Source organism: Myxocyprinus asiaticus, chromosome 28 (assembly GCF_019703515.2).
Source record: "Myxocyprinus asiaticus isolate MX2 ecotype Aquarium Trade chromosome 28, UBuf_Myxa_2, whole genome shotgun sequence".
NCBI classification, from domain to species: domain Eukaryota; kingdom Metazoa; phylum Chordata; class Actinopteri; order Cypriniformes; family Catostomidae; genus Myxocyprinus; species Myxocyprinus asiaticus.
Window position 1 is genome coordinate 6,853,359 of NC_059371.1, and position 27,773 is coordinate 6,881,131.

Here is a 27,773-nt window from a genome sequence, read left to right on the forward strand (position 1 = left end):
AAGACACCATCCCCACAGTCAAGCATGGAGGTGGGTCAGTCCTGTTATGGGGGTGTTTTGCAGCTGCAGGAAACGGCTATTTTGACTATGTGACTGACACCATGGATTCTTTCAGGTATCAGGCCATTTTGGCATGAAAAATGTGATGCTTCAGTGTGTAAATTGAAGCTCGGTGGTCACTGGAATTTCCAGCAAGACAATAACACCAAGGATACATCCAAGTTGTCTAAAATCTGGTTCAGGGATAGGTCGTGGAATGTCCTTAAATGGCCCTTTCAGTCCATCATTAAAATCCCATTGCAAACCTTTGTTGGGATTTCAAGCTTCCTGCAGAAACCAAAGAATGTCAATGAGCTGGAAGCTTTTGCTCATGAGAAATGTGTAAAAATTCTAATAGAGAGGTGTCCGAAACCTGAGACACTTACCTGAAACATTTATTTGCTGTTATTAAGGATAAAGGATGCTCCACAAATGATTGACTTTGGGGGTTGAATATTTTTTACATGACATTTGTGGAGAGAATTAGTTATTTTTATTTTAAAATTTGGGTAAACTGAACTCTTTGTTCTCAAAATCACTCAAATGTGTATTAAAAACTTACTTTGACTGTTTACTGAGGTTTTAGTTGATGTGTTTTAATTCAAATCACCAGAATGTATTGCTGGTCTCTCTCTCTCTAAATATATATATATTTTTTTTACTTTGATTTGGGGTGACATGTTCTTGACAGGCTTCAGTATCTGAGAAAATGTATGTCTATTCTTTTGCTTTATAAGCGAGGAACTGAGTATGCTTCCCTTCTGAAAAACAAAGGAAGAGAGTCCAGCTCTCACAATAAAGCTCAAAGACTGACCTCAGACCATCTTACAAACAGGACATTCAACTAAACCTGCAGTAAAATCTCTTCTCACATTTAGGGATTAAAATCAGTTCAAGGAACAAAACCGAAAACGAATATTTTTGTATTTTTAATGTTTTTAAATTTTTTGTAGAGCATAACTGTAAAAGGGAACAAAGTCCCTTTCAATTGTTCCGAAGAGAAAACCTTACTTTTGTGCATGCAGGATAGAGAGAAATTTAGGCTATTAATTTATTTGTATATAATGATATATATATATATATATATATATATATATATATATATATATATATATATATATATATATATATATATTATTTTAAATATGTCAAATATTTTTGGGGATACTGTATATTAAAAAAAAACATTTATTGAAAAGACCAGTGTGAGAGAGATTCGGGCCAGTTGCTAGAACTATCACTTGCCCGATCGGGCCAGTGCTGCATTTATAATGTTAGTGCAAGCAGACAACAAACGAGAGCACAAAACTTACACAGAGCGAACACAGTGTTCCCACCAAGCACTCGGAGACGAGTGAGCATGATTATTATATTTAAAGCAAAAAACAAAACAAAAAAAAAAGTATTATAATAGTGATAATAATTATTATATTAAGCACGTGCATATTATGATGTGGCGAGGCACAGTCACGTGAGCACACAAGAGCTTGCAGACACTGAGTGCTCTCTGAGAACTGCCATCAATCTTTTTCAAGTGTATTTACAGCATCTATTACTAATGTGTTTAAAATTGCAGGGAGAAAAAAAAAACTCACTTCATGAACTTCGGAGCGGGATTGCACGTCTTACGCAACATTTCAATGATACCTGCACATTCCGTGTTCATAGTGCGGAAAATACCCACTTTCTTTTTTTCATTTGAACATGTTGGTGATAATTATTGATCCACACAAAAGAACACAAGAAATCAACAGTTTCTTTCTGTTGGACTGTAAATCTAATGTCTTTCCGTGCTTCTCTCTCATCATCTCTCTTCATGCATCTTAAACGCTGTTTAACGTGCATAAGCTCTCGTAAAGGCACAGAGCACTAAGTTTTGTTCCCACAGTAAAAAGAAAAGAAAAAAACATGTTTTTCTCTCATTTATCGCCTTTAGATATGAAGCGCTGGATGAAAAGTAATAAACTTGGTTAAACCCCAGTTATACACGTGCCTGGAAATCTGAGCTGCTCAGTATCCAAAATGTAAGTATACTGTACATTTAACTAGGTAATGTTTCAAAACGTAAACATTAATTCAACATGCTAATGCCATCTGATATGAAAAGAAGCAAAATCACAATGGTTATTAAAGCTGTTCAGCTCGAAGATGTCTTTATATTATCCTCATAACACACCTGTTACATTTCTCGTTTCTGGACTATACAGTTATTTTTGTTTTTATGCTTTGTGTATCAGTCAGTGTTGGTCTTGTTTGGACTGTCTAATTTTATGTTTATATCCACATTCTTAATTCACAGTCTACCTACTGTACATTCACTTCACAACCGATTTAGTAGCATGGTCTCCTCTCTCAAGAATTCATGTTTAGGGGGCCTGGGTAGCTCAGCGCATATTGACGCTGACTACCACCCCTGGAGTCGCGAGTTTGAATCCAGGGCATGCTGAGTGACTCCAGTCAGGTCTCCTAAGCAACCAAATTGGCCCGGTTGCTAGGGTGGGTAGAGTCACATGGGGTAACCTCCTCATGGTCGCTATAATGTGTACAGTAGGTAGACTGATGTTTTATTTCGTTCTAACCAGTTACCAACTGGAAAGGTGAAAAACTGAAGTAAAACATATATATATATATATATATATTTTTTTTTGGTACCCTGTTCTCACTTACTTGTGATGTCCTCTGACATGAGATCGGACATTTTGCAGCAGGAGGAGAGAAGGCGGCTGGTGAAATGGTCCAGTATGAGGATCTGTGAGAACAATAAGATTTAAAACAGAACTCACAATCCATGTTATCTGATGTCCAAGCATCAAGAGAAACTTACACTTCATCTTCATACTGTAGACCCAAATAGTATTTAGAAACTTACAAATGTATGAATTCCATTGCACTGGATAACAAAATATTAAATAAGTGGCATCTGCACACAAATGATGATCAGTTGTTCAATGACTTTTAACCAACTGGTTATTGTTTTGTCATTTAAAACCTATCACACGTATTTTTGTGACATTTTGTGCTAGAAAAGTCTGTTCTCTTACTTTAACATAAATGCCACTTGCTTTGATATTTTTTATAATGCAACGACATTAATACAATTTTAAGTGTGACTTAAGTGTTCAAATACTTTTTGGGACCACTGCATGGATGTTTTTGTAACTGCTGTCCTGTAGGTTCCCAGAGACTCACAGAGACTCTGTGTTTAGTACACTATTATTACAGAAGCAAACAGCACATTGGCTCATTGAGATGTCAATCAAACCAATGGGGCATGATGAGATATCAGATGTGATGTAATCACATGTGCAAGAAACAAAAACAAACCAAAACAAATCATAATGTACACTGACCTTCCATACTTCTGACTTTCTGCAGTGATGGTATCCTTGATTCCTGTAACATCACAGAAATTAATCTAGTTACAGTATATGCAGGGTTCTTACACCTTTTGAACAATCAATTTCCATGACTTTCCCAGTGGTTTGGGATTGCTGCATCATAGCTTTTAAAAACATTAGCCCTCACAAAGAGCAATTTTGAGCCGATAAAAAAGGCAGAACCTGATGAGAAAAAAAGATATGCACTATAGAAATGTTGGCAGGGTTGGGAGTGTTACTTTTGAAATGTATTCCACTACAGATTACAGAATACATGCTGTAAAATGTAATTTGTAACGTATTCTGTTAGATTACTCAAGGTCAGTAACGTATTCTAAATACTTTGGATTACTTCTTCAGCACTGGTAGATTTTTTCACTTGTTTTGACTATAAAAACTCTGCCAGTACAGTAAGACAAAATACACATGTTAAAAATACATTCTCTGAAAAACCTAAATATCTTATGCAGTGTTGTTTCTAAAACAAGATAAATCAAATTGATCTTGTTTTAAGGATTTTTAGATATTTTTATCTTTATAACACAAAAATTATTATCAAGAATACAATTTTTGCCCTAATATCAAAGGTCTTACTAGAAAAAAAGAAATTATGATCCAACGTGAATTTTCTTGATAAAAAATATGATCGTGTCTGGTAACATGTGCATGTTAAATAGCTAGAAATAGCATTTTAGCTTAGCGTAAAGCTGACAATTTACACAAGGTTTATTTCTATTTTTTCTGCTCCAAACTTACTTCAAACTTACTTCTCTGTCTGCTCGTATGAATGTAACACATCATAAGAAAGTGTTTCACTGCTGTTCAAATGCACTTTGGATCACATCATTTATATGTATAAATGTTTTCCATCTGAAAGGACTAAATATTAAATGAAACAAATGACAATAAAATGCAAAGTAATCTCTTCAGTAATCAAAATACTTTTTAAATGTAACTGTATTCTAAATACCAATGATTTAAACTGTAACTGTAGTGGAATACAATTACTTATATTTTGTATTTTAAATATGTAAACCCATTACATGTATTCCATTACTCCCCAACCCTGAATGTCACTAATATGGTTCCATATGATCACATTAGTTAACAACATTATTTAACAGGAACTAACAATGACAAGAATACTTTAACAGCATTTATTAATAATGGTTAATGTTAATTTCAACATTTACACGTTTTTTTTTTTTTTTTGTAAGTGTTAACATTAGTTGATGCACTCTGAACTAACAATGAATAATTGTATTTTTATAACCTAACATTAACAAAGATTAATAAATTCTGTACAAAATATATTGTTAGTTCATGGTATTTAATGCAGAGTTACAGAAATGTTCATGGCATTTTAAGATTTTATACATTTCCATTATCACAATTTTAAAAAATCCCGGTTATGTTCAGGTTTTCCATGACTATGGAAAGTTTGGGAACCCTGCATAATATAATTGTTTAGCTAATACATTATTCAAATGAAACAATGAAAAACAATTCCAAGAACTTTAATTTCCTGTTTTGAGTTTAGCTCTGCTTTAGATTAAGCTAAATTACAAAGACATTTAAACGGCATCTGCTGTTTATTTCACATCCACGTGTTGACCAGGTATAAACAGAAGACCGAAAGTCATTGATAAAAAAGTTCACAGCATGTTGAATGATACACGGGCGCGGGAGGGCTCAAGATCCATTATGACATCATCAAACATCGTGCGTCATCGAAATGACAGCATGGAGACCGCACAAATATAAACCTGTTCGCCTTTTCAACCAGAAACAAATCGTGCAGAAGTCAGTGAGCAGTGTAACACTGAGACTGAACTGCCATGGCTATCTTTAGCAGAGCAGTTAATGGAAACATTTAGAGAGACAAATATACTGCTAACAAAATATAATGCACCATTTCCTTAATAAACATCATACACATATCTAAATATCTTCGTAAAAAGCCTGTAACTAATCTGGCCAAGCCCAGCTCTTCTTAAACTATTGTGTTTCTGTCTTCACTGCGCAGCTAATCTTCTGACAGCTCTTCATTTTAAGTTCCTTTAAACGATGAAGGCCATCATTGTGCATGCTAGAAGTGTGCAGAGAAGCATGTGTTTACTGCATGAGCTTACTTTGCCAAACTATTTTTGTCAAGTTGTGCTCTGTCCCAGTTGCCATCTTGGCTAGTTGAGGCGAATGCGTGCTCCCGTCATAGGGCAGGAGAGCATGTGCACGAGTACGGGTGGTCATGTGTGCTTGTGTGTATCAGTTTTGAGGACTGATGGACAAGTGGACATGTGCCGAACTGCATATTTCTGTTTTTTACATTGATTTGTAGTTAATTTATTTTGATTTTTACATTTTGTATCAATTTATTTAGAAGAAATGTGATGTTGGGAAATGCACCGATTTAAAGGTGCACTCAGTAATTCTAATCCAATACACCTTTTGTCAAATTCTGCAAATATCTCCTCACAGTCTGCTAGCTGTCCGTTCCGTGGGTGGGCTGAAAAAAATCTAGTATTTTAACACAGCCCTGACTCTGTAAATGGGACAAAAACAAAGTGGATCTGGCTGATCCACATAACACTACTCCAGCCAATCAGCAACAGGGGATGGTTCTTGTGCATGCACAGGATGGGGGGTGGGGGCAGAGCGAGAGGGAAATAATTAGAATGGCAAATCTGTCTGATGCAAACTTTCTAAACTCCAAGGAGGACAAATGGCTGAGAAACAGACCAAGAGTAAAAGGTCAGATGAATATAAACTAAAAAAGAAGAATTATGATAAGTCGAGGGCTAGGAGGCACATCAACATCGGCGAGGATTTTCCGCGGTGGAGAGGCCTCCGAGAGGTAAAAGGCTCGAAGATGGATGCAGCACCTTTTTTTATTTCTTTTTTTATCCCCTTTTCTCCCCAATTTGGTATGCCCAATTCCCACTGCTTACTAGGTCCTCGTGGTGGCGCGGTTACTCACCTCAATCCAGGTGGTGGAGGACAAGTCTCAGTTGCCTTCGCTTCTGAGACAGTCAATCCACGCATCTTATCTCGTGGCTCGCTGTGCATGACACCGTGGAGACTCACAGCATGTGGAGGCTCATGCTATTCTCCGCAATCCACGCACAACTTACCATGCGCCCCATTGAGAGCGAGAACCACTAATCGCGACCACAAGGAGGTTACCCCATGTGACTCTAACCTCCCTAGCAACCGGGCAAATTTGGTTGCTTAGGAGACCTGGCTGGAGTCACTCAGCACATCCTGGATTCGAACTCGCGACCCCAGGGGTGGTGGTAGTCAGCATCAATACTCGCTGAGCTACCCAGTCCCCTGAGTGCATCTTTAAGGATAATAATGTTCTATTTGCTCGAGTAACATCTATGAGCTGCATCAAACTTCAACCTGTCTACAGGCGTTTCTCATCTCCTGATCTGATTGGCCAGCTCAATCTGAACTCTCATCTGATTGGCCAGCGCAGTCTCATCTCCAGTTCTGTTTGGTCAGCTTTTTCGAGGAGGCGGAGCTATGTTAACGTTTGATGTGGAGCGTTTGCCTTTACCATTTATAATGATCTTTTTATTTTAAATTTTAACTAATCAGCAATGACAGAGGGAAAAAATCTTTCGTAAAAACTTGATTTATAAGAATGCTGACAAAACATTAATTGGGAAATCTGTCTTTTTCAGCCAGTTTAATCAATGGATCAGAATTGTATATACTGTATATACAACACTTACAAACAGTATATGGACTTGCACTTTTTTGCCCATGCAGGTTTTTTGTCACACCTGTCTGCAGGTAGTTCACATTTCCAGCTCTAATTGGTCAGCTCTTTTGAGAGGGCGGGGCTAGATGAAAGTACCTGAGATGCCTTCAAGAAAAACTCCATGTTAAATCTGCCACAAACAAAAGAAACAGAAGAGAGTGCAGAGATCTGATTTTATAAAGAGCAATTAGGATTTCAATCTGAGAAGATGACAGGCCTTGGAGGAATCAAGTGGCTGGTATTTTTGCTTGGAATAATCTCACAGGTAACAGAATTATGAGTGTCATTTTTTTTATTCACTTTTAATTTCCCTTTATTCATAAAATAAACCAGTGAGTAAATGGAAGAACATGAGAAAATGATGTGGGAACAGAGGAAATTGTAAAAGTAAAAATAATAATTATAATAATTTTACTATTGTCTCATAATAATGAAAAAACACTAAACTACTTCAAAACATGTTGTTTTTTTCAAGGTTTTGTCATATATCTTTAGCTGTGCATTTTAAATTTAAACAGGAAAAGCATTTAGAAGTTGTTCAAAATAATAGAAAAACAACAGAAAATGTTTAGCACAAGTTTATTTGATGACTGTTCAAAATCTAATACATTTCTTTGTTTATTGTTTATTTACAGGCATCAGGTAAACTGCTCTTCTGGATCAAACATATCAGTTCAAATTCACAACTGACATAAATAAAATGGTTTTGGTTCCTATAATTTTTTTCCAGCAACATAACCTTCTAACAAAGTTTCTTGTATTTTCCCACAATGTTTCTCAGGCAGCACAATTACTGTGAGTATTTTCACGGTGACATCAAAGAGTGCAGTGGTGCGCTGGAGCAGATATGAAGGTGCACAGTCCTACAGAGTAACAGCATCCCTGCATAACTCTCCAGTCCCCATGGTCTTCACCAGCTTTGGACAGAACACCGTTATGGGCTCTGTTAATGCACTGAGCCCCAACACTGCGTACACCTTTCGGGTAGAGGCCCTGGGCAGTTTCATGAATGTGCTGGCAAATGATACTGTGGATGGATCTACTGGTATGTACTGAAAGCTGATGACTGATGATGACCATCTTGCTAGATTAGTGATGGGATGTGGGAGGTAAAATGTCTCAGTGTGAGAAAGTTTAAAGTGGCATTTTTATATATATTTCACATTTCATATATTGTTATATTTCATATATATATAATGTATATAGTATATATATTGAAAGATGACATTTTTGTTATGTTATGGAATGTTTTACATATATATATATATATATATATATATATATATATATATATATATATATATATATATATATATATATATATACACACACACAGTATATTACCACATTGTTATGGTAAAACAAAAGTAGAATCTACTTAATTTCATGACATAATATTGATTGAATTCAGAGAGTAAATTTAACCTAAATATTTCAGCAACTTTTTCTTACAATTCTGATGTACACAGTTTTAAATAAGTTTATAAAAATTTAAATGAACAATTTACTAGAACATTCCACTTTTGAACCTTCATTACTATGTTATGTACCACATGGTACTTGAAAGATTTCCACAGCAAATAACTGACAACAAGTCTACAGCTTTGAGTTGGGCACACAGAGCTCAACACTTGGTGAACAAAACATGATGATGATTTTGTGTAAAAATGAACTTCAGACTTCACAAAATAAGAAGTTACTAAACATAACAACAAAACCAACAATAATAGTAGTGTAAATAAACTTGCAAACAGTGAAAACATGCAAGCTCGTTTATTATTATAGCCCAATGCATGCTGGGAGCAATAACTTTGAAAAGTTAAGTAAAATGTAATTATTTTATTTAGCAGGGGCCTGGGTAGCTCAGCAAGTAAAGATGCTGACTACCACACCTGAAGTCACAAGTTCAAATCCAGGGCATGCTGAGTGACTCCAGCCAGGTCTCCTAAGCAACCAAATTGGCCCAGTTGCTAGGGTGGGTAGAGTCACGTTGGGTTAACCTCCTCGTGGTCGCTATAATGTGTGGTTCTCGCTCTCTGTGGGGCATGTGGTGAGTTGTGTGTGGATGCTGCGGAGAATAGGGTGAAGCCTCCACACGCGCTATGTTGCTGCGGTAACGCGTTCAACAAGCCACGTGAGATAAAATGCACGGATTGACAGTGTCAGACGTGGAGACAACTGAGATTCGTCCTCCACCACCCAGATTGAGGCAAGTCACTACGCCACCACGAGGACTTAGAGCGCATTGGGAATTGGGCATTCCAAATTGGGGAGAAAAGGGGAGAATTTTTTTATTTTTATTATTTAGCATTAAAATTTCTCAAATTAGTGAATAAATATGACAAGGTTTTCTTCTTTAGGATTGATACACATTGTAAAAATAACAAGTTATCATAAATTATATTTACTTAAAGTATGTTAAAGCATTGATTTTTACTTGTTTTAATTAAGCATAAATGTAGAATTTACTTAATTTTCAATTTAATTTTTAATTTTTAATTTTCAAGTTCACGCTTAAACTAACTCAGTCAATATAGAAAGTAATTATTTTTTCTGCTATATTTACTTCACCTCAAAATAATTTGTTTTCATTGTATCAGATGAGCTACAGGAACACTTGGCCACAATTCCGAATTCCCAGTTTTAAAATTATCTGATATTTCCAGGTTTACAGGTCCTTTGACTGTGGGAACCCTTTTATCCTAATCTAGGCTTAGTGCATTGATTGAAAGATAACATGTTTGTTATGTCTTAAAGGAATGTTCTGGTTTCAATACAAGTTAGGCTCAATTGATAGCATTTGTGGCATAATGTTGGTTACCACAATTGTTTTTATAAAAATAATAATACATTTCAACTTGCCACAAGATGTAAACATTATACATGTTAACATGATATCAGTGCAATAAAATCCTTATCTGTGTGAAATTATATCCAATACCAGGATCACAGGCTTTCGTCATGAAAACAAAGTTGTAATATATGATTGGACCCTCAACATTCCTTAAAAAAAAAATCCCATTCTATTCTATTAAATTCAATTTTTATTTGTATTATTTTTTGCAATATTGATTGCAGTAAACTGCAACATGTGTTGGCTTCAAATTATAAGAATGATGATGTGTAAATTTAGTGGAACTGTTAAACTTTAATATACTCTGACTGTCTTTAGCTCCTGATGTGCCCACCATTCAGGTGGCCTCCTCCAAAGAAAGCCAGAGTGTTACTGTGGAATTCACAAATGCCTCAGGCGCAACTTCCTACATCCTGCGCGCTGAGACCAGCGATGGCTCTTTTTTCTCCGAGACCCCAGTTGTCAACTCTCCGGGGACTGTCAGCAACCTGCAGCCATACACAGACTACACTCTTAGTGTCATGTCCATCAACAGTGCTGGCAGAAGCCAGCCATCCATCTCCGTGCAGGCAAAGACAGGTATGTTTTTCTCCTCTCCACCCTCCGTGACCCCGAGGCCAAAGAAATGATCCATTCATGGAGGGACAGAGTTGGCTATTCTCTAACACTCACCCAATGCTGTAACCTTATCCTCTTATTGAGAAATAAAGAGGAAAGATCAGGATAAGCATAGCTGATCTCAATGGCTTGATTTTTTAGCAGCACGCATGGCTTGTATTCACATTTCCACTGAAAAAGTTCTCATGTGTGCATATGTAAGTAACAATACCCAGCTTGGCCCTGTAGGCAAAATATGAGAAGTTGAACCCTGACAAAAAGGCTGCCCTCCCCAAGGGACTGGGCATGAAAAAACATTTCTTCTGCTTCTTCACCTGTCGGCCCTTGGCAGTTTTATGTTATTGTTCAGATAGCATGTTTTCTATCTGAGAAGGTCACACAGGAAATAATAACAGCCTTTATCTGAAATCACATCACGTACGTATGTGAACAGAATTACATCATGGCATGATTTACAATGGCACAATGGGATAGGACAGTTTTGGGATGGGACCTAAAACCACTGAAGCAGTCTGAGATTGCTGTTTTGATAGATCAGGATGTGGTAAGAATAGAACCTAAGCCCGGTGTTTTTTTATTTTATTTATTTTTTTATATAAATTAATCTAAAAATTAAAGGGAAAGGAAGGGAAGAGAAGAAAGGGTAAGAAAAGGAAAGGAGATGAAAAGGAAAGGAGAAGAAAAGATGAGAAAAGGAAAGGAGAGATAAGAAAAGAAAAGGAGAGGAAAGGAGAGAAAAGAAAAGGAGAAGAAAAGAAAAGGTGAAGAAAAGATAAGAAAAGGAAAGGAGAGATAAGAAAAGAAAAGGAGAGAAAAGGAGAGAAGAGGAAAGAAAAGAAAAGAAAGTAGAGAAAAGAAAAGTAGAGAAAGAAAAGAAAAGGGGAGAAAAGAAAAGAAAATGAGAGAAAAGTAAAAACAATGAAAGGAGAGAAAAGAAAAGAAAAGAAAAGAAAAGAAAAGAAGAAAGGAAAGGAAAGGAAAGGCCGGTTACTTTCAGTAATTTCACACACCTCCCAATTTTCTCTTATGCCAATATCACTATTACGAAATGCACAGTATCTAGTATTTAACCTTAAGAAAACCTTTTTGTACTAATTTATCAGGCTAAAAGCAGCTGCATACTTTTCCTTTTCCATCCTCTCCCTTTTTTTTCCCTCTTCCTGTTCGGCCGAAGTCCTTCCTGCCCCACAGTTCAACACCAGCTCTCCCAGTAACAGCAGTATTCTGGTGAAGTGGGAGCCTGTGAATCATGCTGTCCTCTACAGCCTGAACATCATTAAGAAAGACTCATACAACCAGAGTCGCTACAACACCACAGACACTCTGAAGAATTTTGAAAACCTGGAGCCTGGAACCATTTACTGTATAAAGGGAAATGCCTGGAGTCCTGAGCAGATTCCCGGAGATGACAACACTGTCTGCCAGATCACACGTAAGAGAAAATTGACGGAATTGAGTTAAATATGTTAATAATATTTGTACTCAGTTTGCACTATTGTTGTTTTACTTACATTACTTATTCCGACACTACTTTCATTGTTTGCAACTATAAAAGCTTGGAAAAAAAGTGCAACCGTATGGTTCCGTAAGAAAAATATCCTATTTATTTTCGCCATAGAGAAACTGATTTTTCACTATGGATAAACTTTTCAAGACAGACCTACCGTGAGCTAGGAGACTGAGTTATCTGGTGATACTGAGTTGATATATGCTTTTGTAGAAGCCACAAGTCAGTGTGAACCTTTTTTGTTTTTTTGTTTTATGTATTTCATAGCCAAATTCACTGGGAAAAACTACACTTCCCATAATTCTATAAGAGATACACCGATCAGAGAAGTCTCTGTTTCCATGGAAATGCGGCAGCCACTGCCCACTCTCATGAAGCATTATGAATAACATAACTGAGTCAGTCTGAGTTTTGCAATAAAGGTATACTCAATAACTGTAAGTCAAAGGTTTTATATTGTATAGTAATTTTTTACTTAATTAAATCATTTAATTGTTATTATTATTATTTATTTATTTATTTATTTTTTGCTTTAAATCAAATATTGTAAAATAGTGATTCTTCTTGGAGCTGGTTGGTTTGGTTCATAGCTTAGAACTCTTTATTGTAGAGTTTAAAAAAAAATAAAAAAAATCCATATTGAGAAAATTAATGGAACAATACTTCCAGAAATCAATAAAAATGTACTGTTTTTGTCATGCCAATAAAGAATATTTTAGCAAATATATATAGGGAGATCCAACAAAGCATACATTGAGCATTTACACAAATGTAGGGATTTTTTTGTGATAACAATCTGCAATAGTTTTAGGATTACTAAACTCTGTGTGTGTGTGTGTGTGTGTGTGTGTGTGTGTGCGCGCGCGTGTGTGTGTGTGTGTGTGTGTCTGTAGGTCCTTCCACTCCTCAAACCATTGAGGTGTTGGTGTCATTCATCCCTGTGGCTGGAATTGTGGTGTCATGGGATCTAGTCCAAGGTGCAGACCAGTATGTAGCCTTGAGCTCGACTGGCCAGAACTGCTCCTCATCCAGTAACTTGTGCACACTGAGCCCTCTGGCCTGTGGAGAAGCACATTTTATCACAGTGACCGCTGTTAACCAGGCTGGACCCAGCATCCCCTCGCTGCCTGTACAGTTTATCTCTTGTGAGTACACTGATACACAGACATGGAAATGAAAAGTAGTTTGACAGTTATGTATTGAGGAATTCATATTGTCTGGTTTACTGAAATGCATTATACTGCACACTCACTGTCTAACTTTTTGTTTGCCAGTCCCCTGTCCTCCACAGCCCATCTGGGTGGAAGAAGTGGTGGCCGGCAACTGCTCTGTCAGATGGAGCTCTGTCCCTCATGCGGAGTACTACACCACCTTCATCAAGAGTGATGATGGCATCGAAGAGACATGCAACTCCACCCAGACATCCTGTCACTTTTACTGCCGCTGCGGATACTCCTACATCATGAGTGTGTTTGCACACAATCAGGCCGGACCGAGTCCCCCAGGACCCGTGCTCAACTACACCACCTGTGAGAACATTTCACACTCATGTTATGTTTGGGGTGCAGTGCCCAAGCAGAAAGCATAGACATCAGTTATATTTTCTTAGATGAGTTGAGGCATTCTTTGTCTATAAACCATTGTGTGAACTCAGCAAATCCTGTTAGATGCAACAGGCAAGTCCACATGGGGTGCTATATTGCGAGAAAAGTTTACGCTTAAAACGTTAAAGTCCCCAGATACATAAGTCAGACATATGAGGTATCATTTGAAAGCTTAGAATCTTAACTTTTTAAATAATTCTGCATTCATATTACATAAAATAACAAAGTAAGGCCTGAAAACATTAAACCTGATTGAGATGGGTGAGGCCGACAATACACGGTTCCTTGCTGCCCCCATCTCCCAGGCTGGCCTATTCGGCGACACCGTCAAGGACTTTGCCCAGCAGTTCTTGACGGTGAAGCAGCAGATGGAGGCTATCTGGCATATCCTGCCCCGGCACGCCTCAAGATCCCGCACCCCATCTGCTCGTCGCCAAGGGCATCCCCCTGTGGTGACTGCACCGGCTCCGCCGCTTCGGCCTGGCCCCGGCGTGGAGCCCACCGCAGGAAGCAGATGCCACCCATCTTACGGCCAGCTGCTAAGAACCCACAAAGGTTGTCAAAGCGCACCTGAGACGGGTGACCCAGGGTCGACGAAACCCACTGCATTGGAGCTGGTAGTAAGACCACTCCATCCCCCGGTGGAGGGCAGGGTGGAGAATCTTTTGTTGCCTTTTTATTTGATTTTGCCGCATGCCCAAGTGGCTGCGGTACCCAACAGTTCAGTAAAAGAGCGGTTTCCTCCTTCCCTGGGTCACATACCCAGTGTGCACGGTTGTCATCACGACCACCGTCCACGGGTTTTTCCTTGCAGGATTGGGGCACCAGCGGCGGTCTCCCTGCCCCTGCGCGCCCAGCTGTGGCACACATCTGCCCCCGATGTGACAGTCTCCACGGGTTGCGAGGTCAGGCCTCTTCCTCCTCCGTCCCAGGCTGTTCCAGGGGTGGTCACAAGGAGCCAGGTAAGTGCTTCGACGTCCCTAGACTCAACACGGCCACGACATGGTGTGGCACCTCGAGCTCCGCCCTGCCGCGAGGCCCCACCAGCCGGTACATCCGATGACGTTGTCCCTTTGGTCCCCCTTGTGCAGAACTTGGATGTGTGGCTTGCGCTTTCCAATCCGTCGCGATGGCTGGTCTGGACCGTTTGACTCGGCGATTCAGTTCGCCAGGCATCCGCCCAGGTTCAGCGGTATCCACTTCACCTTGGTGAAGGACGAAAACGCTTCTACCTTGCGCGCGGAGATTGCTACCCTTCTACGGAAGGGTGCGATAGAACCTGTCCCTCCAGCCGAGATGAAGAAGGGGTCACAAGAGTTACCCCTAGTGTCACTACATCGACACAACGTCTCGTTCCCTCCATCAGGGAATGGAGGTTACGCAAGTAACCAGGACGATCTTTCATTCAAAAAATTCACAAAAATCTAACCTTTAATTGAAATAAAACAATTGAAAGAGGGGAAATATCTCATTATTAAATAAATATTTTTCTCCAAAACACATTGGCCACAATTATTGGCACCCCTAGAAATTCTTATGAGTAAAATTTATCTGAAGTATATTCCCATTCATATTTTACATTTTTTTGGGCACCTGGGTGACTAGGAACATGAAATTGTTCAGCCATGACTTCCTGTTTCACAGGGGTATAAATATGAAGTAACACACAAGCCAAATTCCCTTAATCATCAATCACAGTGGGTTAGACTAAAGAATATAGTTCTGATGTGCGGCAAAATTTGTTGAGCTTCACAAAATGGGAAGTGGCTATAAGAAAAGTTATGTTCATTCATGTTATGAATCGGCCTAAATGAGGACGTGTGTCTATATTATCTCCACTCACAGTAAGTACAGTAAGGAGGATGGTTCAAGTTCAAGAATCTACCAGATCACTGCTGGAGAATTGCAAAAATGAGTTGGGTCTTGGGGTCAGAAAGTCTAAAAAAACAAACAACAAAAAAAAAAACAGATATCACCTACATCACTATATAAGTTATTTGGGAGGGTTTCAAGATAAAAAGCATCTGCTCTCATCTAACAACAAAGTCAAGTGTCTTCAGTATGCCAGACACTACTGGAACTTCAGATGGGACCAGGTTCTAAGGTTAGATGAAACAAAAACAGAGCTTTTTGGCAGTAAACATCAGAGATGGGTTTGGTGCACACAGAGAGATAGCCATATGGAAAAGTTCCTCATAACCATGGTTAAATATGGTGGTGGATCTTTAACATTGTGGGGCTGTTTTTCTGTCAGAGATCCTGGACATCTTGTTCAGATACATGGCATCACGGACTCTACCAAATACCAACAGATAAAAAATCAAAACCTGATTGCTTCTGCCAGAAATATTACAATGGGCTGTGTTTGGATCTTCCAGCAGGACAATGATCCAAAACACATAAAAATCAACACAAAAATGGTTCACTGACCACAAAATCAAGGTTCTGCCATGGCCATCCCAGTCCCCTGACCTGAACCCCATAGAAAACCTGTGGGGTGAACTGAAGAGGAGAGTCCACCAGCGTGAACCTCTGAATTTGAATGATCTCTAGAGATTCTGTATGGATGAATGGTCTCAGATCCCTTGCCAGGTGTTCTCCAACCTCATTAGGCATTAAAGGAGAAGACTCAGAGCTATTATCTTGGCAAAGGGAGGTTGCAAAAAGTATTGAATTAAAGGGTGACAATAATTATGGCCATTGCGTTTTGAAGAAAAATATTCATTTAATAATGAGATATTTCCTGTTTCAATTGTTTAATTAAAGGTTAGATTTTTGTGAAATATTTGAATGAAAGATCAAAAGGCTGAACAATGCAGATTTATTTTCACAGCCTTCTTTGCTCATATTTACCATGGGTGCCAATATTTTTGGCCACTACTCTATATTCAGAATATACTTCCTGACACACAGGAAGTAATATCAATTTGACATTATTTTCAGGTAAATAATCCAATTTTTACATTTTTATATTTTTACAAAGGTTGACATTCGTCAAGCTCAACTATACAACTAAAGTTATTCTAAGAAAATTATTTTCTTCAATTTATGGGAAATATAAGAACTACAAACCAACATTTGATGCCAAACTGGCTAGCCCCTACTGAGTAATAGCTAAAGTTATGATAAATCTGCAATCCTGTTATCCATTCTGTCATACTATATTGTTCCAAATTTATTTATTTATATATTTATTTATGATTTTAATTTATTGAATGTTTTTTTTATAGCTAGAAAATAACAAATTCATACAAATCAAAGTACTAAACTGTATTAACACATGGAAAGTGTGACCTATGAGTGCAAACATCCCTAATTTATCCTCTCTCACTACCCACAGTGCCTTGCTGTCCAGAGCACACAACAGTTTCTCCGGTTTCCTGGGAGACTCTGATGATAAAGTGGGATCCTGTACGTGGGGCGGATCTGTATGAGACTCGTGCTGCCATTGCATCCAAGGTGATTCTGTGTAATGACACAGCGCCCGTGTGTGCTCTCTCTGACCTCACCTGCAACAGCAGGTACAGCGTAGTCGTCATACCGTGTAATGACCTGCGTGGGTGCAACCTCACCTGCAGCCCACAGACACATGAAACAGGTATAACGACATACATAAGCATGTCCACAAACATGTCCACACAATTGAATGAATTCAAATAAATTTTAATCCGGAAATTAAAAAAACATTTTCATCATAAAAGACATACTGTATACTCAAGTCATTGCTTGTATGAACTGCATTTTCATTCATTTCAATTCAGATTAAAGGAGCATCACATCATTAACCATGTACATAAATGTTTAAAAAATGACACAGTCTCTCTTTCTCTCTTCCCTAAAAGCTCCATGTATGCCTGAGATCATTAGTGTGAGTCAGAGTAACACCTCTAGTGTGCTGGTCACCTGGAATTCTGCAAACACTGCTGCAAACTACACCGTCAGTGTGACTGACACAGTGGGCGACACACACAACTGTCACTCAAATGGCACTTCATGTCAGGTGCCCAACCTGCCCTGTGGCTCCATCTATGAAGTCAGTGCCATTGCATTATCCTCCGCTGGAGAAAGCATGCCCAGCTACACTGTTCCCCTGGAAACAGGTCAGGTTTTCATGATGATACAGACATAACTCAGAGTCAAACTAAAAATTCTAAGGTCCTTTTCCTAAGTACTGTAGGCAACATAATTCTGATATTGTAAAAAAAAAAAAAAAAAAAAAAAAAGTGACCGTGGCGACATTTTTGCAAAATTATATTGTGTGGTTCCTTACATGTATAACAGCATTTCTAAATTGAAATGTCCACTGAGTGGCGCTAAATCAATTACAATTTTATTCCAAACAGATGATGTTTTTAAGTTAATGCTCAATTGAGTTTTAAATAAAAACAACCTACCTCCCTACCCTAAACCTAACCGATAATTTCATAAAAGCAAATGTGAGATAAAGAAATGCAATTTACGTAATTTTGTGTTATTTCTATGACACTTTCGACTCATGTGTCTACTCGTATACTCTTCATGACTCTTACCCAGGTCCTTTGTGTTGCAAGTGCAACGCTCTATCAGTTGATCTATTGTGCAATTTAATCATGCTTGAACAAGCTTGTAAATGTAGTTGGTTATGTAATGCTAATGTTAAATGTATTGCTTACAAGCCATGCGCTATAGTAAAAGTGTTTTAATAATATCTGTAGCCTACATTAGATAATATTGTCATAAGATTGTGTGAGGCATTTTGTGAGAAACAGGGCAAAAAGTGTTTATGAACTGTTAATCTGCCCTTTTACTTGTGATTTGTGTAAAAGAAAATAGTAACTGCTGTTGTTTGTAGTGCCTCTAGTGTTCATTTCACCAGGAAACTGCTGCGATTCATACAACGAGCCCCATAAGAACTGTAAAGATCATTTTGCAAAAACGTTGGTATAGTAACATGGGACCTGAGACCAGGTTGTTATGCTTCCTTCAAAAGGTCTGAGTATACTTCAGTTGTCAGTATTGCTTTCTGCTATGCACACAGTATGCGTGATGCAAATTTCGCCAGATTTTCTCGACACGCGGTCGTCGTCTGTGCGCATCGTCGGTGCATATACCAGCCATTGACTTTACTAAAAGAGTATCACAATGCAGCTGTAAGAGCTATGCGTTGAATGCGTTCGTATTTGTTTGTGGTCAGAAAAGTTTACTCAGAAAGGCAACATGGTTGGAGCGCAAAAAAACAAAGTATGCCCAAGCCTTAAGTGACCTCTTTGACCAAATTCTAAGACAGCATGGCATGCATCCGACAAGATCAATGAAGCAAAAAATTCGATTATGAAAGTACTTAGAATTAATTAAATACTTAAAAGTTTTGATGAAAATATGTAGTTTTAATAAAAATTGACTACCAAAGTTTGTGTATTTTAATGCTTATCAGAGTTTTGCATCATTAGCTTAGCAACATGTTAATGCTAAACTCTTGAAATATTAGAGTCGAATATCCTGTGCGCTTCACATAAGGAGCCCTATTTGAATGACTACTACCAATGTAGAACATTTCAAATCGTTCACTTTTGAGGGTCCATTTCAGTTAAGATGCTGCTTTAAGGCCTTTTCACACCGAAGGCAACACGATAATGAGATACGAATCACAGATGAAAGGCCCTTTCACATACAAAGCGATGTGAATGACCGCCATTAGCACATTCACGCCTTTACAATAGGTGCTGCTAATCAACAAGCAATTTTACCCTGATATGGTAGGTGGCTTAATGCACCTTTGAGCTGGCCTGCTCTCTGCCCATCACGATGAGAAGAAGAACCACTTGACTAGTTAACAAAACAATCAAGACAAGTAAACGAATTTGAGTTCTCTAGTGAGCAAATTGAAAAAAGAAAACTGATTTCTCAACAAGTTGCTGCAGTGATGAAGAGTTTGTTGTTGAATCGCTTAAAGAGAAAGAAAACAGAAGACCCTTTCCCAAACTATTTCAGTTCACCAGCTGGACCCTAACCTTAACTAGCAGTATTATCATGTGTTCGCAGTCGGAGGGGTGATTCAAATCAAGTGTAAAAAATAATATTAATGGTTAAAACATGTTATCATTAGGAATAATAAAGATTATATGCCACTGTCACGCATACTGTATATACTTGTGTATATACAGTTGTGCTCAAAAGTTTGCATACCCTGGCAGAAATTGTGAAATTTTGGCATTGATTTTGAAAATATGACTGATCATGCAAATCTTTTATTTAAGGATAGTGATCATATGAAGCCATTTATTATCGCATAGTTGTTTGGCTCCTTTTTAAATCATAATGATAACAGAAATCACCCAAATGGCCCTGATCAAAAGTTTACATACCCTTGAATGTTTGGCCTTGTTATAGACACACAAGGTGACACACACATGTTTAAATGGCAATTAAAGGTTAATTTCCCACCCCTGTGGCTTTTTAAATTGCAGTTAGTGTCTGTGTATAAATAGTTAATGAGTTTGTTAGCTCTCACGTGGATGCACTGAGCAAGCTAGATACTGAGCTATGGGGAGCAGAAAAGAACTGTCAAAAGACCTGCGTAACAAGGTAATGGAACTTTATAAAGATGTAAAAAGATATAAAAAGATATCCAAAGCCTTGAAAATGACAGTCAGTACAGTTCAATCACTTATTAAGAAGTGGAAAATTCAGGGATCTCTTGATACCAAGCCAAGGTCAGGTAGACCAAGAAAGATTTCAGCCACAACTGCCAGAAGAATTGTTCGGGATACAAAGAAAGACCACAGGTAACCTCAGGAGAAATACAGGCTGTTCTGGAAAAAGACGTGTGGTGGTTTCAAGGAGCACATTACGATGATACTGAGATGCATGGTTGAGTTGCCAGAAAGAAGCCTTTACTATGCCAATGCCACAAAAAAAGCCCGGTTTCAATATGCCCGACAACACCTTGACATGCCTCACAGCTTCTGGCACACTGTAATTTGGAGTGACAAGACCAAAATAGAGCTTTATGGTCACAACCATAAGCACTATGTTTGGAGAGGGCTCAACAAGGCCTATAGTGAAAAGAATACCATCCCCACTGTGAAGCATGGTGGTGGCTCACTGATGTTTTGGGGGTGTGTAAGCTCTAAAGGCATGGGAAATCTTGTGAAAATTGATGGCAAGATGAATGCAGCATGTTATCAGAAAATACTGGCAGACAATTTGCATTCTTCTGCACGAAAGCTGCGCATGGGACGCTCTTGGACTTTCCAGCACGACAATGACCCTAAGCACAAGGCCAAGTTGACCCTCCAGTGATTACAGCAGAAAAAGTTGAAGGTTCTGGAGTGGCCATCACAGTCTCCTGACCTTAATATCATCGAGCCACTCTGGGGAGATCTCAAACGTGCGGTTCATGCAAGACGACCAAAGACTTTGCATGACCTGGAGGCATTTTGCCAAGACGAATGGGCAGCTATACCATCTGCAAGAATTTGGGGCCTCATAGACAACGATTACAAAAGACTGCACGCTGTCATTGATGCTAAAGGGGGCAATACACAGTATTAAGAACTAAGGGTATGCAGACTTTTGAACAGGGGTCATTTCATTTTTTTCTTTGTTGCCATGTTTTGTTTTATGATTGTGCCATTCTGTTATAACCTACAGTTGAATATGAATCCCATAAGAAATAAAAGAAATGTGTTTTGCCTGCTCACTCATGTTTTCTTTAAAAATGGTACATATATTACCTATTCTCCAAGGGTATGCAAACTTTTGCACACAACTGTAGGTGCATTTGTTTAAAATAACTGCATAATGCAAACTCATAATGACTGTTAAAACAGATGTTGTCAGTACTGTTGGAACAATTCTGATTGTATCTTATTGCCATGTGCATTTACTTGTGTTTGCTCAAACCCTGTATGTTACTAATTAAATGTGGCAACATTTAAACGCTCCAAGAGTCTATATAATGCACACAATAAAACACATTTCAACCAAAAAACCCATCTTCAGTCTGACCCATTAATAGATACTTTAAAACTTATCTTCTGTCAATTACTGTAAATGATAACACAGCAATAACAATGACATACTTTTGTGGAGGCATCACTACATTTTTGGTATACAAAGGCATTTTGAAATAAATAAATATAGCCTATACAAAGTTCACTGCAATAGTATTAATATTGCTGCATCCACACCACTGTAAGTCCAAGATGACATGACATGAAAGTTACTGAATGCACCTTTAAGGCATTTGATGCAAATGAAAAACACATCCTCACTGCTGGATCAGTATTCTTCCTCAAGTTCCTTCAGTGTTAAATGTCGGTGGTCAAAACAGCTTTCTGTGCTTCAATGCTACCTGTTGCGCCTGTGTTGGTAACTGCAGCGCCTCCTGACACGTGATCCAAAGCTCATATTTTATTGGTCACGGCATTTCATCGGCAGGCGAAGAAAAACAAATTGACGCACTCAGCTTAAAAAAATCTTTGTTTTGCTGCTGCACGATACGGCGCAAATGTTCGCTCCGGGTGAGAATGGCTTGTTAGGAATCTATTGTTTCGATTCAAAATGTTAATCACAGCAAGAAATTGTGGCAAAGATTTGCATTTGGTGAGGAAAGGCCTTTAGAAGGAAGCTGCCTATGTAGTCAGTTGACAATAATGCAGCTCTTTAGGTTTTGGAACAGAGCTTTAAAGTCTTTTTAGTCAAATATAATATATTAATATTTGTTTTCTCAGCACCTTGTTGCCCAGCCAGTCTCACGGTGAGACAGGTGACCCAGGCCATGACCAACGTCACCTGGTCGTCTGCTAACGGCGCCCAGACCTATATCGTCTCCCTGTCTTCACCACGGGGCAATGCACAGTGTCACACTGTGGAAACAGAATGCTTGATGGGATGCATCACATGCGGCAATAACTACACAGTTTCCCTGGAAGCGATCAGTCGTACCGGGCATAAGGCAAATTGCACCTATCATGGCTTCTCTACCAGTGCGTTCTCATTACTGACTGTGATGCCACTAGTGGTAGAACAACCACAAATGCCTAAAACACAGAACATTTCTTCTAAATATCTGGAGTGATTATTAAGTCAACATGAAATCAGTGCACGTTATTCTTTTATTACAATGTGTGTTATTCAAATACTTTAATCATTGTTCTAGATCCATACCACAATACACTAAAAACTCACATTCAGGTCTGGCTCTCTTCTGGTATGGAACACCCTCTTTTCAGGATCCAGTTATTCCTGATTGATAAAACCAAGTCCAGCCCCACATTTTGTCTCATTTAATACCTTGTTTCACACAAAAATACTCTTTGTCATTTTATGTAAGTAAAATAGTTTGCAAATGCTGTTTCATGTTGACTATAATATTGAAGATAATATAATTAAAAGTAAAATGTATAATTTTGGGGGCCTGGGTAGCTCAGCGAGTATTGACGTTGACTACCACCCCTGGAGTCGCGAGTTCGAATCCAGGGTGTGCTGAGTGGCTCCAGCCAGGTCTCCTAAGCAACCAAATTTGCCCGGTTGCTAGGGAGGGTAGAGTCACATGGGGTAACCTCCTCGTGGTCGCGATTAGGGGATCTCACTTTCAATGGGGCGCGTGGTCAGTTGTGGGTGGATCACGGAGAGTAGCATGAGCCTCCACATGCTGTGACTCTCCGCGGTGTCATGCACAGCGAGCCATGTGATAAGATGCGCGGATTGACGCTCTCAGAAGCGGAGGCAACTGAGACTTGTCCTCCGCCACCCGGATTGAGGGAAGTAACCACGCCACCATGAGGATCTACTAAGTAGTGGGAACTGGGCATTCCAAATTGGGAGAAACGGGGCTAAAAATTATATATATAAAAAAAAGAAAGAAAATAAATTGTATAATTAAATTGTAATCCAAGTTTTCCTGAACACTCCCCCTTCTGCCATTGGTTTACTTATAGCTGTCCATCCACATTAAGCTAGGATAGGAGAAAGTAATTTGAAAATTAAAAATTACACACATCACCTTTAAGTGAATTAAACACTAGCTTGATTTGATAAACACTTTCAAACTGTTGCATCACATTATTAAATGCATTGAAAATGTTTTTGTCTCTCTCGAGGTGAGTGTTGTCCCTCTGGTATTCGACTCTTCAGAGGAGCCAATAACACACTACGTGTGTACTGGAGGTCCAGCAGCATCCTTACCAACTACACGGCAGAAGTTACTGGAAGTGACAGCACTCACGTGTGCAGCCCGGAGTTTGGCAGCAACATGTGTGATGTGTCAGAGATTGTGTGTGGTCAAGTATACTCAGTGGTTGTTGCCCCACTGAATCGAGATGGAACCAAGGTCCAGTTCTGTTCAAGCAGGATTTATTCAGGTAATGTTTTTTTTTTTTTTTTAGTTAATGATATGGGCTGTTTGTGATTCTAGCACTAAATAACATAATTGGTGTAAAAATATATTAAATTGGTGCTTGTTGTTTGTCTTTCAGTTTCATGTTCAGGCAGCAATGTTGGAATGGGTAAGACTTAGAATCCTTGCACAAATGCAAATTAAATGAATATTTATTTATTTATTTTTTTAAATCAAAACAAGGCAACAACAAATAATGAAGTATTAAAATGTGTAGGGCTAAATAGTAGGGTTTCTGGAGGAAAAAAATCACATAATTGATAATGTATTAACTTTCTTCAAAGTCAGTGTGATTTCAGATTCTTTTATTGATGAATTCCTAGTAAAGAACTACATTCCCCAGAAATCTGAAAAGCTATCCACCAATCATAGAAGTCACTGTTACCTTGGAAATGCAAACTATTTACCCAGGGTCATTCTAAACCCTGGGTTAAAGTAATCTTGTTCCATGTTTCACCCTGTTTATACATTCTAACATTGTGTCTTTTCACACTACAGTATACACCTTTGGCAGCACAGTTCAGGGTTAGTTTAATAATCCTGAGGACTTTTTCATGAAATAAGTTGAAAAAACTAAGAGTTTTAAAGTAAGTTTCAGGATAGAACCAGAGCCAGACTGGTTTAGACTGGGTTTGTTGATCTCAAGATGCTCATTATAAAGTATTAGCCTTCTCTGTCAACTAAATAGTTTGATCCCTAGTTCATGATTAACCTTGAAGCACTTGCCCACGAATGAGTGACGTTTACCACAGACAGCCGATGTGTGAAGCTTGGAGAGAGTCTCGTGAGAAATTCAGCGTGATTAACTTCCCCACTGAAGATCAGGAGATCATTATGAAAATATGAAGAATTGAAACATTTACACTGCAAGAAGAAACACTTTCCTTGATTGAACCCTCTCTTTTTATTCTCAGTTCTTTATCGAGGCAGAAGATAATGAAGATAAACATATGTGTGTTCTCCACACCAACATGAGGTATGAGCAGTACAAACACCTATATCTTTATTACAGTCACTAGATAGTCCTCTCTCTCTGAGCCAGGACAACCGGTCCTTATCTGCACTATTAGTAATACACTTGTGAGTATAATGTACCTACAAACCAGCATTGATTCATTAATGAACGATTAGGAAAAAAATCACATGTCTGTTGCTGGTGTGAAAACATTCATTCAAAAGGAGGCAGAGGAAAATAATATGAAAATGTGTTGAGTCAAAAGTACATGGCATATATCCCTAGAATACACCAGTGTGTTAAAATTGCTTCAGTCACTTACAAATATTATCCATGCCCATTACACTGAAGCAATAACTTTCAGCCATATTTACATGTATACCATCAGTTCCAGTGTTTTATATAAATGTTACTTATTGGTTGTTTTCAGCTTCTGCTAATATTGGACAACTGGACTGTTCAAAAAGACCCCACCTCCCCCCACCCCCCAGACCAGGAAAAAAAATAAATACTGAATATTTCAAAACAAGCTTTTTGAGGTCTCGGCTTATGAAGTCAGGCAATTTGAATGAGTGCAAATGTTGTAACACCTGAGTAATATAATTAGTCAGGATTCAACATGTGTCTAGTTACTGATTTTTATATATTTAAATTGAGTGCTTTAAAGAATTGTAAGATATGCCAAAATGTGAACTGTTAATGTGAGACATTCACATTTGGATTTCACTTTCAGAGTTTGGTGAGTTTTTCCAGTTTGCATGGAATTAATCTATGGCCAATATAATAGAAAATCAAACACCAAATAATGAATATATTCATTAACTTAATATTCAGGGATCCCTATTGTTATCTCAGGGATTTAGACTATACAGACCATTCATGCACTTGGGCGTCATATTATTTTATTCCTCTACAATTGCAACTTAAACAATTTCCAAATAAATGTATCTTACAGTTCATAGTAACTTATATATATTTTTTTTATTATTATTTTTATGAGGCAGATATGTTCCATCTGAGAGAATATTTTGTTCTTTGCAACATACAAACATGACATTCCCCCACATTCAAAACTGTAATTTGTTAGTGGTAAAAGGGATAGTTCACCCTCTTTGAAAACGTATCTCATTATTTACTCAACCTCATGCCATCCAAGTTGTGTATGACATTCTGTCTTCTGCAAAATGCATGAGGGTGAGTAAATGATGAGAGATTTTTATTTTAATTTTGGGTGAACTATCCCTTTAAGGCCTGCAACCATTTCCAAGATCAGATTACAAAAAGTAAAAAAGAAAGAAGAAAAAAAAAGGGGTACAGGTAATTGAATGTTAACTCAACTCAAATTTGGTTTATAGTTGTCTCCCCTATGTGTGGTGCCTTTGAGGGAAATGTAGCATCAGTAAAGTTTGATAAATTGTTAATTGGACTTCCCTTGGATGTTTGTAAAATACATTATTTGTTGGGATGTGAAATAAAATCCCTTGACAGTAAAACTATTTCCCTGCATTAATAATCTGTGTATGTTTCTGTTTTGAAAAACAGTTTGTGCTTCTCCATTAGTTAAAAGAAAGAAAGCATGCAATGGTCACAACTGTTCACAGCTATAGGGATTAAATGTTTATGATTCACCTTCCAGTTAAATATCACTGACTAGAGAAAAATAAGATAAAGTGAGGGAAACACATCAGGATGAGCCAGTAAAGATGGGTCAAAATCTAGAGGAGAGGTGCTGTACTGTATCATCTTATGAAGAATATACTTCAGCCTGAAGGAAATACAAACGTGTGCTGACTGCTTAAGGAGATATTGTCCCTTTCCCGGAGTGCGAGCTTAAAAGTCAGTCTAAAGTCCCTCTTAACAGTTAATAGGAACTATAGTTTTCAGTGCATGTGTACTGTTTGTACTGTGTGACTATACAAAAAATACTTCATTAATACTTGATTACTTCATTGAATTTTTCCTGGGATAATGGATATAAATAAGATGTTTATCGAGAGTAGGTAATTGAACTGTATTTTAACCTCCTGAGACCTCCGCATGACTGCTGTGTGCATTTTCTATTTCCCTTTTGTATTTGTATCTAGCAGCACCTAATAAACCAGCAAAAAAAATTCTAGAGCAAATAGTTTTCCTAAAAATTGATGTCCACATATAGTATGTGGACAGCAGGACTAAGCTGTGAAATTTTAAGTAACACCAAGCTATAGAATGTCAGATTTCGCAGTGTCCAGCAGTGTTGGTTCTTCATGTTTTTGAGACGTTACAGACATTACAGCTGATTTTCTATAAAGCTGAATAAATAATTCTGATTAAAAGAAATGGCCAGCATCATCCAATCACTGCCAACCATGTTAAAATACAATTATACAATTCTGAATCTATGTACTGATTACCATTGTTCCATGTCTGCCAAACATGTTGAGTGGTCCAAATATCATCTGCAGCCTGAAACTGAACTTTTGGCCAGATTTTAGGAGTGAATGCACTTAGCTGCATAGAAAGTTAAAGGACGCACCCTTTCACCCTTGCTCCCTATTTAGTGAATGACTTAACCTCCAGTGTGCTGTCTGTCTGCACTGGTTTCAGAACAGTTCGAAACGCACCTTATATCATAACTCAATATAAAGCCTCTGAACGCAACATTTTTCAGCTTTTGGATGAATACATTTATT

At 38.1% G+C, this 27,773-nt stretch overlaps 1 protein-coding gene and 1 pseudogene across 1 annotated transcript; one reads left to right on the forward strand and one right to left on the reverse strand.

Annotated features, from left to right (window-relative positions):
• Positions 1-5,594, reverse strand: part of LOC127419361 (syntaxin-binding protein 3-like) — a 54,240-nt pseudogene extending 48,646 nt beyond the window's left edge.
• An 18-nt stretch (positions 5,595-5,612) lies between these two features.
• Positions 5,613-27,180, forward strand: LOC127419364 (fibronectin type III domain-containing protein 7-like). Its single transcript, XM_051660719.1, has 13 exons — positions 5,613-5,652; positions 7,964-8,227; positions 10,355-10,615; positions 11,829-12,086; positions 13,055-13,306; positions 13,436-13,690; positions 17,106-17,363; positions 17,608-17,865; positions 22,480-22,734; positions 23,851-24,111; positions 24,226-24,255; positions 25,061-25,122; positions 25,532-27,180. Exons 1-12 carry the CDS (start codon positions 5,613-5,615, stop codon positions 25,081-25,083), a joined length of 2,415 nt encoding a protein of 804 aa, XP_051516679.1. The 3' UTR covers positions 25,084-25,122; positions 25,532-27,180.
• Positions 27,181-27,773: the final 593 nt, after the last annotated feature.

Coding starts and splice junctions, on each gene's coding strand:
- LOC127419364 (XM_051660719.1), top strand. CDS start 5,613: ATGCGTGCTCCCGTCATAGGGCAGGAGAGCATGTGCACGA. Junction 10,616..11,828: donor CTCCGTGCAGGCAAAGACAG/GTATGTTTTTCT, acceptor GTTCGGCCGAAG/TCCTTCCTGCCCCACAGTTC. Junction 22,735..23,850: donor CTATCATGGCTTCTCTACCA/GTGCGTTCTCAT, acceptor GTCTCTCTCGAG/GTGAGTGTTGTCCCTCTGGT.